General features: G+C 42.6%; 1 protein-coding gene across 1 annotated transcript in view; it reads right to left on the bottom strand.

The window, feature by feature from the left end:
• The window catches only part of ARF1 (ARF GTPase 1), a 33,370-nt gene that overhangs the window by 4,715 nt on the left and 10,986 nt on the right, over nt 1-17,669 (bottom strand). Inside the window, exons 2-4 of the mRNA XM_089671638.1 lie at nt 5,677-5,875; nt 5,483-5,593; nt 3,450-3,574 (exon numbers count right to left, since the gene is read on the bottom strand). Coding sequence (XP_089527764.1) covers nt 3,450-3,574; nt 5,483-5,593; nt 5,677-5,824 — 384 coding nt within the window. The 5' untranslated portion in view covers nt 5,825-5,875. The remainder of the gene's footprint in view (nt 1-3,449; nt 3,575-5,482; nt 5,594-5,676; nt 5,876-17,669) is intronic.

Below are 17,669 nucleotides of genomic sequence, written 5' to 3'. Positions count from 1 at the left end.
AAGTAGTATATATATCATTGGGGTGATAAAAACTGCAAATCCAGCCATGATCTACCAGTCACATGGCCATAGTGGATGGGTAGATTGTGACCAAACTGTTGCTGGCCACCACTGCAAGGCTGTACAGTGGGGAAAATATTTGATCCCCGGCAGATTTTACACGTTTTCCCACTTACAAAGAAATGAAGGCTCTATAATTTTTTATCATATGTGTATTTTAAAAGGCAAAAAAAATCAACCCAAAAAAAAAAACCCGATACAAATGGAGTTGCAGTTCAGTGAGTAAAATAAGTATTTGATCCCCTACCAACCAACAAGGATACTGGCTATGAGCTCATGTGGTACACAGATTAGTCCTGTCAATATAAGAAGGTGCTAACGTCAACTCGTTATGTGTATAAAAGACACCTGTCCACGGAATTTTATTCCTCCATTCAAACCTCATCACCACCATGGGTGAATGACCAAAGAACTGTCAAAAAGGGATGTCAGGGACAAGATTGTAGACCTGCACAAGGCTGGAATGGGCTACAAGACCATCAGAAAGAAGCTTGGTGAGAAGGAGACAACTGTTGGGAGAGATTATTCACAAATGGAAGAAATACAAAATACCCATCAATCGCCCTCGGTCTGCAGCTCCATGCTAGATTTCGCCTCATGGGGTAAGGATGATCATGAGAAAAGTGAGGGATCAGCCCAGAACTACAGGGGAGGAGCTTGTGAATGATCTCAAGGCAGCTGAGACCACAGACACCAAACAAACCATTGGTAACACACTACGCCGCCATGGACTGAAATCCTGTAGTGCCCGCAAGGTCCTCCTCAAGAAGGCACATATACAGGCTCATCTGACGTTTGCCACTGAACATCTAAATGACTCAGAAAGATTGGGAGAACGTGTTCTGGTCAGATGAGACCAAAATTGAGCTCTTTGGCATCAACGCAACTCGCCGTGTTTAGAGGAAGAAAAACGTTGACACTAAGAACATCATCCCTACAGTCAAGCACGGAGGTGGAAACATTATGCTTTGGGGCTGATTCTCTTGTAAAAGGTACAGGCCAACTTTGCCGCATTAAGGGGCCAAGTATTGTAAAATCTTGGATGAGAACTTTCTTCCCTCAGCACCACATCAAAGGGACGATGGACGGGGCAATGTACCATCAAATCTTGGGTGAGAACCTTCTTCCCTCAGCACCGCATCAAAGGGACGATGGACGGGGCAATGTACCATCAAATCTTGGGTGAGAACCTTCTTCCCTCAGCCAGAACACTGAAGATGGGTGGTGGATGGATGTTCCAGCATGACAATGAACCAAAACATACCGCCAAGGCAACAAAGGAGTGGCTCAAGAAGAAGCACATTGAGGTCATGGTGTGGCCTAGCCAGCCTCCAGACCTTCATCCTATAGAAAATGTATGGAGGGAGCTGAAACTTCAAGCTGCCAAGTGACAGCCAAGAAGCCTCAAGGATTTAGAGAAGATCTGTAAAGAAGAGTGGACCAAAATCCCTCCTGAGATGTGTGCAAAGCTGGGAACCAACTACAAGGAATGTCACCTCCGTGACCGCCAACAAGGGTTCCTCCACCAAGCCATGTTTTTCTTGGGGGATCAAATACTTATTTTACTCGCTGAACTGTAACTCCATTTTTATCATGTGTTTTTTCTGGATTTTTGGCTGATATTCTGTCTCCATCATTTAAAATACAAAATCTGCAGGGGATCAAATTATTTTCCCTGTTGCAATGGATAGCTGCCATAGTGCTCTGCCGTTCTGTCAGTTGCTGGCTGCAGTGTGGGGGGGCAGTGTGGTGTAGGATTCAGGGCATCACACAGCTCTTTTTTTGTACAAAACTTTGTGAAGTGCACAAAACGTAAGTTCATTCCAAGCAATGTCCAGCAGCAGTGCTCTATACGGTCATGCGATTGGGCATAGTGTGCTGTGACAAGATGTAGCGCATGTCCTCATTGTGCAGCCCTAGGCTGTGCTGCGGTGTGAATAGGACACATAGGAAACAACTGTTACCCGTGTGCCCTACAGTGACTGACGTTTTACAATGCGGCAAAATATTGTCACCGCAGTATTTGAGCACTCTAATACAAACATTAACCTCTTGGCGCCTGCCGAACGCAAATGTGCGGCCTCCCGGCGTCTGGGCCTAGACGCCAAGCGGCCGCACATTTGCGTTCTATTAAAAAAAAAAAAAAAGTATGTGCCGAGAGTGCACGCCCTGCACACACACAGAAAGGTCCCGATCTCTTTCGATCAGGACCTTTCCCGATCATGTGACAGCGAATCATGGCGGTCACATGACCCTAAAACCCCACCCTGCCTCCTGGAACCCTTAAAGAGCCAGAAGGCGCCGGCGCCAAAGGGTTAAATTCCAGCCAGTTGGGGAGAGTGAGAATTAGGGATGCACCAAAATTTTGGTGCCGAAACGTTTCAGCCGAAAAAAACCCTTTGGGCCGTTATGGGGAAGAAAAAAAAAACAAAAAAAACAAAAAAAAAAAAAAAGCACCAATACAGGTGCCAAAAAACCCCCAGCCCTGGCCGTCCGCCTCTACCGCCACTCGGTAGTTCACAGCCTTACCTGAGAAACCATCGATTTCAGGGCTTGGCATAGAGATGAGCGATGTCACGTCCCGTTATGCCCATTTTTTTTTTTTTAAAGCACTAGATCAATAGTTTTTTTTAATCCAATGCTTTACATTGCAGAGGAGAGATGGGGGGAGGGTCTTATTGACCCCCCATCTCTCCATAAAGAGGACCTGCCACTAATTATGTCTATCACAGGGGATGCATTTCTTGTGATAAGAATAAAAGGGATTCAAATTTTTTTTAAAGGGACAGTGAAAAAAAAAAAAAATTAGTTTAAAAAAAAAAAAAAAGTTTAAAGCGCCCCCATCCTTGCACGTAGTGAACACATACCTAGGCCATGCCCACATATGTAAATGGTGTTCAAACCACACACGTGAGGTATCGCCGCGAACGTCAGAGCAAGAGCAATAATTCTCGCACTAGACCTCCTCTAACTTTACACTTCTATCCTGTAGAAATTTGTACAGTATCACCCATGGTGATTTTTAAGTACCGCAGTTTCACGCCATTCCACGAGTGTGCGCAATTTTAAAGCGTGACATGTTAGGTATCTATTTACTCGCCGTAACATACTCTATTTTATAAAAAAAATTGGGGTATGTATTTTGTTTTTTTTTTTTAAAAATATATATTCTTTTTTAAAAACTGCACATTTCGGTTTTTGGCCAAGTGCATTTTGAGTTTTCGTTTTCAGCACCAGAATTTTCATTTCGGTGCACCACTAGTGAGAAACTTGTGTTCTGAATTCATTTGGCCAACTGACAGAAATGGAAGGTGAAGGGAAATCTATAAAAAAGCGAAATCCTTTATGACAGGAGACTTCCATTGTAGTGTCTGGCTCTGGTCATTTACCTGTTTGTTAGCAAATATTAACAATACCGCGTCTCGCAGCTCGTCTTCCGCCAACATCCTCATCAACTCTTCCCGTGATTCGTTCACTCGCTCCCGATCGTTGCTGTCCACCACGAAGATTAAACCTGCGTATGAACAGAGGCTGTAACACACAGTTGAAGCAAAAAGAACAACCCACTTTGTGGACAATATTATTCACACTACAGACCACACATCACATGAACAGTTCACAAGTTTGGCTTTACTACCAACAAGGCCTGGAGGTTAATTAAATCCCCCAAAAAGCCACGCACAGTTACAAACAACAAAAATTGCAAAAACTGTCCAAGAGATGGATTTACAAACCTGCAGCCGGATGGCCTTTCCAGATCTGCACAGCACAGCCATCCAGAGCAGTGTGCTTACAGTGAGGCACACAAACCCCGCCCCCTAGTAAAAAACACTCCCTACACAGAGTTAACCCTTTGATCACCCCTCATATTAACCCTTTCCTGCCCAGTGCCATTAGTACAGTGTACAGTGTATTGGTGTCACTGGGGATGTCAGTTTTTCCCAGTGCCAAAATGTCCGCCACAGTCCCGCTATAAGTCACTAATCGCCGCCATTACTAGTAAAAAAAAAAAAAAATCCCAGTATCTATTTATTTCAGGTACTTATATAGCGCCGTCAATTTACGCAGCGCTTTACATATATATTGTACATTCACATCAGTCCCTAACCCTCAAGGGGCGTACAATCTAAGGTCCCTAACTCACATTCATACATACACATACTAGGGATATCTGTCCTGATATTCTGTATTGGTGTGGGGGGGTTGTCCATTGTTCACTGTTATGCGCTGCATCCCATTGTTCTATTGTGTCTTGCTTGCCAGCAAACTATTATGGGATGTATGTGTTCCCGATTGTCTACTTCCACATGGTGTACCCTTTGTTCTATTGTGTCCCTTGGTTTGGTGGGGGGGGTGTTTCCAGCAGCCCTTCCCCCTGATGGGACTGCCTGCTGATGTGTTTCCTGTTCCTGTTTGTATTTCCCCGCCCTGTGTATATATCTTGTGTTTGTGTTAAAATAAAGTAGTTGACTTCCTGTCTTAAGAATAGTCTGGTGCTGTCTACTTCCTGCATGATCAGCGGTGGGGTCTGTGGATGGTGTTCGGACAGGGAAGCGAGAGTATAACGGAAACATCCTAGCGCAGTCAGGGTCCGGTTCCGTTACATTTACCAAAAACCATATAAATAGGTCAAACCCAAACAACTTTCAATTGTATCCAATTAGGCAGGCCCCTGCACTACATAGTTGAAGGTAAATCTAAAAGAAATTGAACAGAAAATTGTATAGTGTATGGCCAGCCTAAGGCGGAAATGTATGACAATTTGATTTTTAAAATTTTACTGGACATGTTTAATAGCAAAGTCAAAAATATTGTTTCTCCAATTTTTTTTTTTTTTTTTAACACAGCGCACAAGAAAAACCAAAAAAAACAAAACCGCACAGGCCAAAATACCACGAAAAGAAAGCTCAATTCATGGGGGGGGGGGGGTAGTAAATTTCATTTGGATGCAGCGTTGCATGACTGCACAAATGTCAGTTAAAGTAACGTAGTGCTGTAAAGCAAAAAATGGCCTGGTCAGGAAGGAGGGGGGGGGAGGGGGGGGGGTGTAAATCCTCAGGAGGGCAAGTGGTTAACACTTTAAATATTGCTGGTAACTATTTGAATCTCGTGATGGTGTAAGAGGTGTTTGGTAAATGGAGCCACACTGGTGTAAATCACCCTTGTAAGAGCTGGATTATAAAAAAAAAAAAAAAAAAAAAAAAAAAAGGAGGATCAAGACACAACACACCTCGGGAGACGGATAGATGTTCAAACAAACCCAGAGAACTTTGTAAGCAACTACTGCCCTGGCTAAGTTCTTGTTAGGCAACTACCCAAAGAGGAGTTCACCAATACACAACATCGTCATACAAGGGAGGACAGTCTCCTGCACCATAACAATGTATGCCTCCACAGAAGAGATGTAAACTTTGTTGCTTACCTTGTGTGTTCTGGAAGTAATGACGCCAGAGAGGCCGGATCTTATCTTGACCCCCCACGTCCCACACCGTGAAACTGATGTTCTTATATTCTACCGTTTCAACATTAAAACCTGAGGAAGGCAAAAGGCGTTTACAGTCACTATACCGGTACAAATACACACGCAGCGATTGTGCGCTCAGTGTTGGCGCTCACCTATTGTGGGGATGGTTGTGACGATTTCTCCTAGCTTCAGCTTGTATAGAATAGTGGTTTTACCTGCCGCGTCCAACCCCACCATCAGAATACGCATCTCCTTCTTGCCAAAAAGGCCCTTGAAGAGGTTGGCAAACACATTCCCCATGTTGGAAATGTGACAGTGTCAGGAATGGCAAGAAAAAAAAAAAAAAAAAACCTGAAACAAAAAAAAAACAAAGTTAGGAATTATTATTATTATACAGGATTTATATATTATTATTCAGGATTTATATATTATTATTATTCAGGATTTATATATTATTCTACAGGATTTATTTATTATTATTATAACACAGGATTTATATATTATTATTCAGGATTTATTTATTATTATTATTCAGGATTTATTTATTATTATTATTCAGGATTTATATATTATTATTCAGGATTTATATATTATTATACAGGATTTATATATTATTATACAGGATTTATATATTATTATACAGGATTTATATATTATTATTATACAGGATTTATATATTATTATTATACAGGATTTATATATTATTATTATACAGGATTTATATATTATTATTATACAGGATTTATATATTATTATTATACAGGATTTATATATTATTATTATACAGGATTTATATATTATTATTATACAGGATTTATATATTATTATTATACAGGATTTATATATTATTATTATACAGAATTTATATATTATTATTATTATAATACAGAATTTATATATTATTATTATTATACAGGATTTATATATTATTATACAGAATTTATATATTATTATTATTATACAGGATTTATATATTATTATTATACAGAATTTATATATTATTATTATACAGAATTTATATATTATTATTATTATACAGGATTTATATATTATTATTATTATTATACAGGATTTATATATTATTATTATACAGGATTTATATATTATTATTATTATTATTATACAGGATTTATATATTATTATACAGGATTTATATATTATTCTACAGGATTTATATATTATTCTACAGGATTTATATATTATTATTCAGGATTTATGGCGCCAACAGTTTGCTCAGCACTTTACAATATAACGGGAGACAATACAGCAACAATACAGTTCAATACAAGAGGGATAGGAGGACCCTGATCCAGGGAGCTTACAATCTAGGAATAGTTAGGACAACATACCCAGCATGCTCTTCTGCATTCAGCTGGTATACTTCTAACCCACTTTTGCATTTCTATAAGACTAGGATTGGCAGAAAACACACGTGTCCTAATGCACAAACCCAAATTGAAACCCATTGCCTACCACCCTATAGCAGATACAGGTGTACATCGGTTTATGAACGCCCCGGTTAACAATTTTCAGTTTACGAATGAAAATCTATTACAAAATAACGCCTCGATTTACAAATTTTTTTCACAATACGACCAGATTAATTATTTTTCAATGCATTTACAATTTTTTTTAAATTATGTCCCTGTACAGTATTTATGCCTTTAAAGTGCACTTTATAAAGAGGTTTGAACAGACTTTCACTTTTTTTTCTGACCTCCGGAACAGATTAATTGGTTTTCGATGCATTTACAAAATTCATTTTTAACCACTTGCCTGCCGGGCACTTATACCCCCTTCCTTACCAGGCCAATTTTCAGCTTTCAAAGCTGTTGCACTTTGAATGACAATTGCGCGGTCATGCAACATTATACCCATATGACATTTTTATCATTTTTTTCTCACAAATAGAGCTTTCTTTTGGTGGTATTTAATCGCTGGGTGTTCTACTTTTTGTGCTATAAAAAAAAAAAAAAAGCAAAAAATTTTGAAAAAAAAAAAAAAGTGTGTTTCTATTATAAAATTTTGCAAAACAGGTAATTTTTTTCCTTCACTGATGTGCATTGATGAGGTGACACGGATAGGTGGCACTGATAGGCACCGATCATCAAGGCACTGATGATCGGTGCCGATCCCCGCTCTGACAACTGCTGGTTCTTGGCAGTACTTTCCTTGCGCTCTGACAGCGTGAGGAAAGTGCAGCCGAGAAACGGCAAATGCATTTCCCGGTGATCAGCGTGTCACTGGACACAGCTGATCATGTAGTAAAAGGCAGCAGATCCCCGGGGGCGTGCAGGAGACCGTGTTCTGGGAGGACGTCATATGACGCCCTCCCAGAACTGGCCAGCCGCAGTGCAGCTGTCATTCGGCTGTGGTCAGCAACTAGTTAATCATGTCCCTGTACAGTATTTATGCCTTTAAAGTGCACTTTATAAAGAGTTTGGAACAGATAAGACTTTTTTTTAAACTTTTTTTTCTGACCTCCGGAACGGATTAATTGGTTTTCAATGCATTCCTATGTGAAACTGCGTTTCGGTTTACAAATTTTTCACAATTTACGAAAATTCCCATGGAACTAATTAAATTCGTAAGCTGAAGTACGCCTGCTGCTACAGAGTGGCCGCTCTATGAAAATTACACACACCACATTTTACAGTTCAAGGTAAGGAGTGCACACACCACCCGCACGGCCATTGGTTGCAGCAGATGTCAATCACTGGATCCCGGCCAGCGATTCTCGGTCGGCACTCTGATCGCCGCTAAAGCTGAGGAGCGAGAGATCTGTGTGTAAACACAGATCTCTCTCCTGTCAGCATGGACATGCTGCTTTCTGCCTCTACACAGCAGAGAGAAAGCAGCATGTCTCCCTAGTAACATAGCACAGTTAACCCTTTGATCGCCCCAGATGTTAACCCCTTCCTGCCCAGTGTCAATGCTTTTTATTAGAACTGATCACTGTATTAGTGTCACTGGCAATTAGTAGTTCCCACCCAGGATCAGAATGCCCGTCGCAGTCCTGCTATAAATTCGCTGATCACCACCATTACTAGTATAAAAATATAAAATTCCAGTATATATACCGCCATTTGTACACGCTATAATTTTCACGTAAACAAATATACACGTATTTGGATTTTTTTTTGTATTGGCAAAAACATGTAGTTGAATACATTTTGGCCTAAATTTATTTTAATGGATATCTTTCATCGCAAAAAGTCTAAATTTGTTTTTCCAAAATTGTCAGTTTTTGTTTATAGTGCAAAAAAACCCTAAACAAAAAAAAACAAAAAAAAAAACAGCAGAGGTGATCAAATACCAAAAAAAAACTATTTGCAGGGGGAAAAAAAAAAAAAAAAAAAAAAAGATTTTTTAATTTATGTAAAGCGTTGCCTGACTGCGCAAGTGTCCATTAACGCAGAGCTGTACCACAAAAAATATCCTGGTCAGGAAGGGGGGGGGGGTAAGATCCTCCGGAGGGCAGGTGGTTAACCTTTTTTTAGAGTGAGGACCGCTTAAGTGACTTGGTAACTAGTCGCAGGCCACAATAAAATGAAACAGTTCAGAATTTTGGATTTTTTATTTCCAATAGAATGAACATTTTCCTCCTAAAGTGGTTGCAGGAGGAAAATGGAGAGGATCAGATCCTGTTTATGCTGCTTCCACCACTGTGCAACAGTAAAAGAATGTGACAGGGAGGCCACATGGGACCCCTGGGGCATGCAGTGGAGTCACCATTGTGACTACAGATGCTACACCAGTGGTTAGGGGTGTGTGGTAAAAGCATGTTTCAACTATGGGGAGTTTAACCTCCCTCCCCCACCCCCCAAACGTAAAAGTCCTTACTGTCCCGAGTCCCCTATAAGGCTGCTTCTACACTTGCGCCATGTGTGCAGCACAGTGTACCTGGGGCTTTCCTGCGCTTTGCCAGGACTTCTTACTGCATTCAAGTGTTTTGTTACACGTTCAGAAAGCGCATCAAACCCACAAGATATAACCGAAGTATGAGTCTCTGGTTTGAGGTCGAGGGCCACATCAGAGGGCTCCACTAGCCACAGGTTGAGCACCCATGGATGAAAAGTCAATCCCACCTTTTGCAACGCATTGCATCTGTGAAATGAAGCCGACTGTACACACATACAGATGTGACTTGGGTTAAGTTAAAAGAAAAGGTTTTTCTGAAAGAAAGAAAGAGAGAAAGAGAAAAAAGAAAAGGAAAAAGAGAAAGAAAAAAAAAGAAAGGGGGAATTTTTTAGGAGCCTGTAAAGCGTTGCACCAGTAATCAGGCTCCTGCTGACTGTCTGCTGATATCCTGTAAGGACAGGCAGTTACTGAATGACAGGACGCATCGACTACTAGAGAGTTCACTAGCGCTCTGGTAGTTCATTAACCATTAGCCGCCCGGCCAATGGCCGTTTGGCGGCTTCAAAAGGGTCTCTGCACTCCGGGAGGACGCCATTTGGCGTCCTCCCGCACATGCGCAGTTTGCGCTAATGCAGAGCGGCGGCGCGATCTGTCACCGGCCGCGTACCTCGGACACGGCCGATGACAGATCTGAGTACCGGCCCCCGTTGCAGGTACCATGTGACCTGCTGTGACCAATCACAGCAGGTCACATGACAGTTGTATACAATGGATGGCTTCATTCATGCCATCCATTGTATACTAGTGCCTAGCTGTGAATGGTCACAGCTAATCGCATGCACATGTCATGTGATTAGCTGTGACCAAATCACAGCTAAGAACAAAAAAAAAAAAAAAACCCGAATGAATCGATTTCATTCTGGTAAATGCTTGCTTATAGCAAAGTAATTCTTTGCTATAAGCAAATTGTGTAAAAAAAAAAAAATATATATATATATACTGATCACTTCCCCAAAGTAGTACAATGTTACTATGGTAACATTGTACTACTTTGGTCATAGTAAAGTCTAAAAAAAAAAAAAAAATGTAATAAAAAATTAAAAATAATAAAATAAAGAAAATATATATATTTTTGTTTTTTTCATACTGTCACCAGTCAGTGTCCCTGTTCACCGCCATGCCAGTTAAATGATGATGTTGTACTGCACTGGTGACAGTATGTAAAAAACAATAGTGAAAATAAATTTTTTTTATTTTTTCATTTTCCGAAAAATTATGACAAAAAAAATACAACTTCAAAAAACTCGCCATGCCTCTTATGAAATACGTCGGACTGTCTGCTCTGCAAAAAGGGGTCATTTGGGGGATATCTGTACTGTTCTGACATTTGGGGGATATCTGTACTGTCCTGACATTTGGGGGATATCTGTACTGTCCTGACATTTGGGGGATATCTGTACTGTCCTGACATTTGGGGGATATCTGTACTGTTCTGACATTCTTGGACCTCAAGAAATTAGATTGGCTGTCAGTACTTCAGGATTGATCAATATTCAGATCTATACCATAGTTTGTGAACTCTATAACTTTCCTACAAACTAAATAATACATCCTAATTTGGGTTATTTTCACCAAAGACATGGAGCAGAATACATCTCGGCCTAAATTTATGAAGAACAATTATTTATTTGTAAACTTTTATAACAGAAACAAAGAAAAACGTGTTTTTTTTTCAAAATTTTTGGTCTTTTTTTGTTCATTTAGCAAAAAATAAAAACCCCGGCGGTGACCAAATACCACCAAAAGAAAGCTCTAGTTGTGTGAAGAAAATGATAAAATTTTAGTTTGGGTACAATGTTGTATGACCGCGCAATTGTCATTCAAAGTGTGAGAGCGCTGAAACCTGAAAAATGGCCTGGGCAGGAGGGTGTAAAATTGCCCGGTATGGAAATGGTTAAGAGCTACAAGCTGTCAGCTGCAAAGGCTGTTGGTACTTGTAGTTCATTCATAGAACTTTGTGAATGAATGATGCAGCCATTGTGACAGCGGCTGCGGGGAAAGGCTGCAGGAACATGTTTAACCCTAAAAACAGGTGAAACGTAACACAGGGCTGGACAATTCCCACGCAGCAGGCCATCATGGTGACTAGAAATTGCATCCTGGTGCCTGGGCTTGTGTCAGCCCATCCACTGTTGGTCTGAATAATGTGTCTGCCTGAAACCCGGACACATTCAGACAGGAATGTGACTCAGAGTGGGGCCTGGTGCGAGGGTGAGGGGAGCGTAGGAGGTGGCGGCACCAGACCTGTGAAGTCAGGGGCGGACTGGACCGGACAGGTAGGACAGCAGCGGAGCATGGCATGAGGGGACTCGCCTCACTGAGCTCCCACTGCTGATCTTTCCAATACTCCTTCCTACATTGGCTCCTGCTTTCACCTTTTGCTGCCTGTGCTCCTGCAGAGCCCACCGGCAGAACAGAGGGGAAAGAGCAGGACCGAATCTCCAACATGGCGCTGCCACAAAGAACTCCACAAGGGGCTGAGAAAAGGGACTACTGTGTGAACAGGGCAATCCTGCAAAGCAGCCAGCCAGGGAGGGACATGCTGCCCTCTGTGTCCACTCTGCTCTGACACTGCTGGGGAGGATGTACGTAACATGGGGGAGTGTGTGTGTGTGGGGGGATTGTATTACTGTCCTACACCCTGCACACCAAGCCCTGCATGTCTGGCGTTCTGAACCCTCCTTCGGCACCCCATGTCCTTTGGTGACCTGCACCCTTCACTGGTACCCTGCACCCCATGTCCTGTGTTCTGCACCCAGAACCACATATCCTGCATTCTGCACCTAACTGCTTGCCTTGCCCCACACCATGCAAAAAAAAAAAAACAAAAAAAAAAAAACACAACAAACTATCTATATACAAATAAATAAATGGACTTGACCTTTTTTTTAGCTGGCTCCTAGATTCAAAGCAAATTTGTGAAGCCATGATGTAACATGTTCCCAAAGATGAACTTATCCTTTAAATATATCAAGGGGTTTTGTTATACTTCAACGAGTGCAAGAAAACAAAACAAAAAACCCGTACAAGCCGAAAAACTTTAGCATTTTTCCCAGATCTCTCGATGGACAACCAAAACACCTCAGGATTATGGAGAGGAGGTGGTGTTCTGCAGTCCTCTCTTAGGATGACAATGTTTCTCCATAGATATAATACAGAGCATGAGCGTTGTCACCCTAGGACAGGAAGCACAGTATCGACAAGATCACCAGGAAAAAAAAGAAAGAATTTAAAGCAGCCACATCTAAAAGCTGGGTTTACATTAGTGGTGCCCCAAAGTGAAAATTGTGGACCGAAACAAAATTCAGGATGCACTCAGCCGAAAACCAAAACAGACAGTTCAAAGGAAAAAAAAAAAAAAAAAATTTAATTTATATTTTATATATATATATATATATATATATATATATATATATATATATATATATATATATATATATATATATATTAAAAAGTAGAACTCAATAACGAAATAACTTACTGAAAGTAACCAAAAAAGGTAAGCTTAAATAGGAGTTTCTGCATTGAAGTCAAGAATACGCAATTTTGCATTGAAGTCAATTACCATTAGTATAATCAGTCCAGGCAAGCAGACACTGACAGGATGGCTCAATGAACTGGCAGGCACTGGGACGCCGCTCTGAAGGAAATCCCCACGGCTTAATCTCCTAGCTGTTCTCTGGCGGCAGCCAATCACAGCTCAGGTATAAAACACAAGGCGGCAGGCTCAGCCTCCTGCTCCTCTTCGTCCAATCCCTGGCTGGCGCTGTGCGTGAAGTGTTCCGGCCCTGCCCGCTCTCAGGCTGGCGCCGCGTGTGAACTGCACGGTTCCCGCCCACTCTCTGGCCGACGGTGACGGCAGCACTGGGAATGCATTCTGGGGCAATGGCGGCACTGAGCAGTGCGGTGATGAAGCTGCACCTGGTGGTCCTGGCTTCCATAGTGGACAGCAGGGAGCGGAGGAATGAGGTATCAGCCAGGGTAGTCAGGACTCTGCCGGAGGAGCACGTGTCTGGCAGGGGACCTCACAGATCATATATGTGACCTGTATGGTACCTATTGGGGGGGGGAGCCCACACTGTTCCTCTTTGAGGTGTCTAGGAGGGGGCTACATTGATCATGTGTGGGACCCTTGTGTTGTACTGATCATATGTAACGTGTGATATGAGGGGGGGGCTGTGCGATCTGGGTCGTCGAGCCCTGCAGCTCCCATATCGCTATGGCAACTATAAATTGCGCCTTGACGTCTGGGCTTTTGTCAGCCGCCCGTCAGGCACCGGGACGCCATTTTACTGTACAGGGATCTGAAATCTCTGTGGCGCAATCTCCTAACTTTACCTCTCAGTGTAGACAAGAGGCATTCTAATTGGTCATCACCTGGACAGCGCTGATTGGAATCTGTATAGCCTGTCCTGTCAGTGCTGGTAGGAGAGAAAACCTTGGCAATTTCTAATCCCCACAATGGTGAAACTGCGTTCCGGTGTCTCTTTTCTTTCATTGGCTTTGAAAAAACTGGCTCCTAACTTTTTTTTTTTTTAGCTGGCTCCTAGATTCAAAGCAATATTTTCAAGCCCTGTGGTAATGGTAGCGATCAGCGACTTATAGTGGGACTGTGAGAGTGGTGGGCAATCTGGCACTAACAGATGCTTGCTGGGATGTACACACCAACTGACACTGATGTCAACAGTGACACCATTACAGTTATCACTGTACCAATGACACCGGCTAGGAAGTATGTCAACTTTACAACAATGGGGAGAGACAGCAAACCCCTCATCTCAATGGCTTAACCACTTCCCGCCCGGTCCATGTACATAAAACGGCCAGATGGTAGCAGTGCAGGGGCGAGTTGCACTTCATAAATGGCGCCCGTCATTTTGGACTGTGCGCGCTCCCTGGGAACACCGAACGCTGTACAGGACCCTCCGTGTGAGGTCCCGATCATGTAATCACTGATTGGCCAATCAGTGATCACATGCAGAGTAGTAAGCAAGAAGTCACTTCTGACATCATTGCTTACTACGTGTGAAATCTGTGAATGATCACAGAGGTCACATGGTACAGGGCTATTCACAACAGCCTTGTACCATGTGACAAGCTGTGACCAATCACAGCTCTCACAGTATTTCTCAATGGCTGCAAGAATGCAGCCAGAGAGAAGGAGAAATGATTGCTTTTACAGCCTTTATGGATGTAAAAGCAATCAGTGTGTTAAAAAAAAAAAAAACACATCCCCCCCACAAAGAGTACTGTCACTATGGTGACACTGTACTGCTAGGGTGACAGTATGTTGTTAAAAAAATATATATAAAAATGTTTTTGAAAAATTATAATTTTTGGTTTTTTTACTAAAAAGAGAACTGAATAAATTTTGGCCAAGATTTATGAAGAAAAAGAAAATTTTGCAAAGAAAAAAAAAACAAAAACTTTTTTCCCCAAATTTTTGTACTTATTCAGTTATATAGCAAAAAAAAAAATCCCAGTGGTAAATAAATACCACCAAAATAGTTTTATCTGTCTCAAAAAAATTCATATGGGTACAGTGTTGCATGACCGCACAATTGTCATTCTAAGTGTGATAGCGCTGAAAGCTGGCCTGGGCAGGAAGGGGGTGAAAGTGTCCGGACTGGAAGGGGTTAATAACCAAACCATCAGGCCTAAGAACAGTCATGCGGGAGAGGTGTGCCTTAGCCTAAGGCAGGCTTTCAGAGACACGGAGGAGATTCAAGGACACGGCTACCACACACTACACAGGTATGATCTGTGTCTAAGGATAGATCCCAACCTAAATCACAGCTTACACCTGAACAGGAGACCATTAGCAAGGGTACTGACCGCAGAGAGAAAACAAATTCTACTGCTTTACAGAAAAAAACATCTGGAGTATGCCGTCCGGTTCTGGTTATCAGTCCTCAGGAAGGATGTGCTGGAACTGGAAAGAATCCAGAGAAGGGCGACAAAGCTAATAAGGGGACTGGAGGACCTCAGTTATGAAGCACAGCTGTAAACATTCTCCCCGAAGAGAAATGATTGATTAGGGGTGCACCAAAATTTCAGTGGCTGAAACGTTTCTGCCGAAAAAAAAAAAAAAAAAATGCTTTCGGCCGTTATGATTAACCCCTCGCCTACCGGGCGCTTACGACCCCTTCCTGCCCCTCGCCTGCCGGGCACTTACACCCCCTTCCTGCCCCTCGCCTGCCGGGCACTTACACCCCCTTCCTGCCCCTCGCCTGCCGGGCACTTACACCCCCTTCCTGCCCCTCGCCTGCCGGGCACTTACACCCCCTTCCTGCCCCTCGCCTGCCGGGCACTTACACCCCCTTCCTGCCCCTCGCCTGCCGGGCACTTACACCCCCTTCCTGCCCCTCGCCTGCCGGGCACTTACACCCCCTTCCTGCCCCTCGCCTGCCGGGCACTTACACCCCCTTCCTGCCCCTCGCCTGCCGGGCACTTACACCCCCTTCCTGCCCAGGCCAATTTTCAGCTTTCAGCGCTGTCGCACTTTGAATGACAATTGCGCGGTCATGCAACATTATACCCATATGAAATAATTTTTTTCCTCACAAATAGAGCATTCCTTTGGTGGTATTTATTCGCCTCTGGGTGTTTTACTTTTTGCGCTATAAACAAAAAAAAAAAAGCAAAAAAATTAAAAAAAAAAGTTTCTTTGTTTCGATTATAAAATTTTTGCAAACAGGTCATTTTTCTCCTTCACTGATGTGCTTTGATGAGGCGGCACTGATCATCAGTGGCCCCGACGATCGGTGCCGATCCCCGCTCTGACAACTGCCGGTTCTCGGCAGTACTTTCCTCATGGTCTGACAGCGTGAGGAAAGTGCAGCCGAGAACCGGCAATTGAATTTCCTGGTGATCAGCGTTGCATTGGACACGGCTGATCATGTGGTAAAAGGCCGCTGTGATTGGCCTTTTATCACATCACGTGATCAGCTGTGTCAGTAGGACGGAGATCACCGGGTGCGCGCAGGAGAGCGCATTCTGGGAGGATGTCATATGATGCCCTCCCAGAACTGGCCGGCCGCAGTGCAGCTGTCATTCGGCTATCTGTGGTCAGCAACTAGTATAATAATATAAAAAAAAAAAAAAGGCACCGATACAGGTGCCAAAAAACCCCGCCCCTCGCCGCTGCCGCTTGGTAGTTCTCAGCCTTACCTGAGAAACTATTGAACGATCCCGGTGCTGGGCATAGAGATGAGTGAAGGAAAGATGGCCTCATCTCTATGCCCTTGGAGAACCGAAGCGATGTCACTTCCGGTTCCGGCCAATTGATTTTTTTTTTTTAAGCACTAGAATAGATCAATGCTTTACATTGCAGAGGAGAGATGTGGGGTCTTATTGACCTCTTATCTCTCCATAAAGAGGACCTGTCACTATTTCTATCACAAGGGATGCATGCTGTGTGACCCCAGGTTCACACCTAAGCGTTTTCCGCAGCATTTTGCAGTAACGCAGTACAGTCCATTTAACATGACTTCCTATGGGACAGGTTCACATATCTGTGTTTTCACCCGGTGCATTTTTTTCGAAAGGGTCAGGGACTTTTTTGAATGCAAAAAGATGCATTTTTGGTTCTATGGACTTCAATGGAAACGCTGCAGAGAAGCATATATTGTGTTTTTGATACGTTTTGAGTTTTAAATCTGCCTAGCAACAGGAAAAATTAAAAAAAAAAAAATGCAAAAAGGAATCAAAAAACGCAGGTGCAAAACGCAATGCAGAAATGGCTCAAACGTAACCTGCATAGGTGTGAACCTAGCCTTAGTCATGGCTATCATACAAACATTGTGACTACCATTTTATAACATTCCATTGTCATGTGGGGGGAAAGGGGGGGGGGGGGGAATAATTAATGAAAAAGGCAAGAATAAACTGTATTCAGCATCCAAGAAACAGATTCAACATAAAATGCAAACACACACACAAGCATAAATCAGCATATACTCGGAGTGACGGAGGGTAAAACAAAGGTTAATGCCTGAACACAATTTTACAAACTTGATGTGTTAGTAAAACTGTACATACGATCCCAACTGCTTTGTGTATCCGGGTGGATTATACTGCGTTTTATTCAGTCAGTCGTTCTAGGCGCAGCGGAGGGGACAGGTGCCGTAAGTGAGGCGTGACCGCACACAGCCATACCTAACCTGTTCTGCACACAGAGGTGGGAGGGAACGGGGATCACACTGAACAGGTCACTGTGTGTATT

Source organism: Staurois parvus, unplaced genomic scaffold (genome assembly GCF_062004578.1).
Source record: "Staurois parvus isolate SC_StPar_1 unplaced genomic scaffold, SC_StPar_1.0 ptg000110l, whole genome shotgun sequence".
NCBI classification, from domain to species: domain Eukaryota; kingdom Metazoa; phylum Chordata; class Amphibia; order Anura; family Ranidae; genus Staurois; species Staurois parvus.
This window is presented reverse-complemented; position numbering and strand designations above follow the sequence as displayed.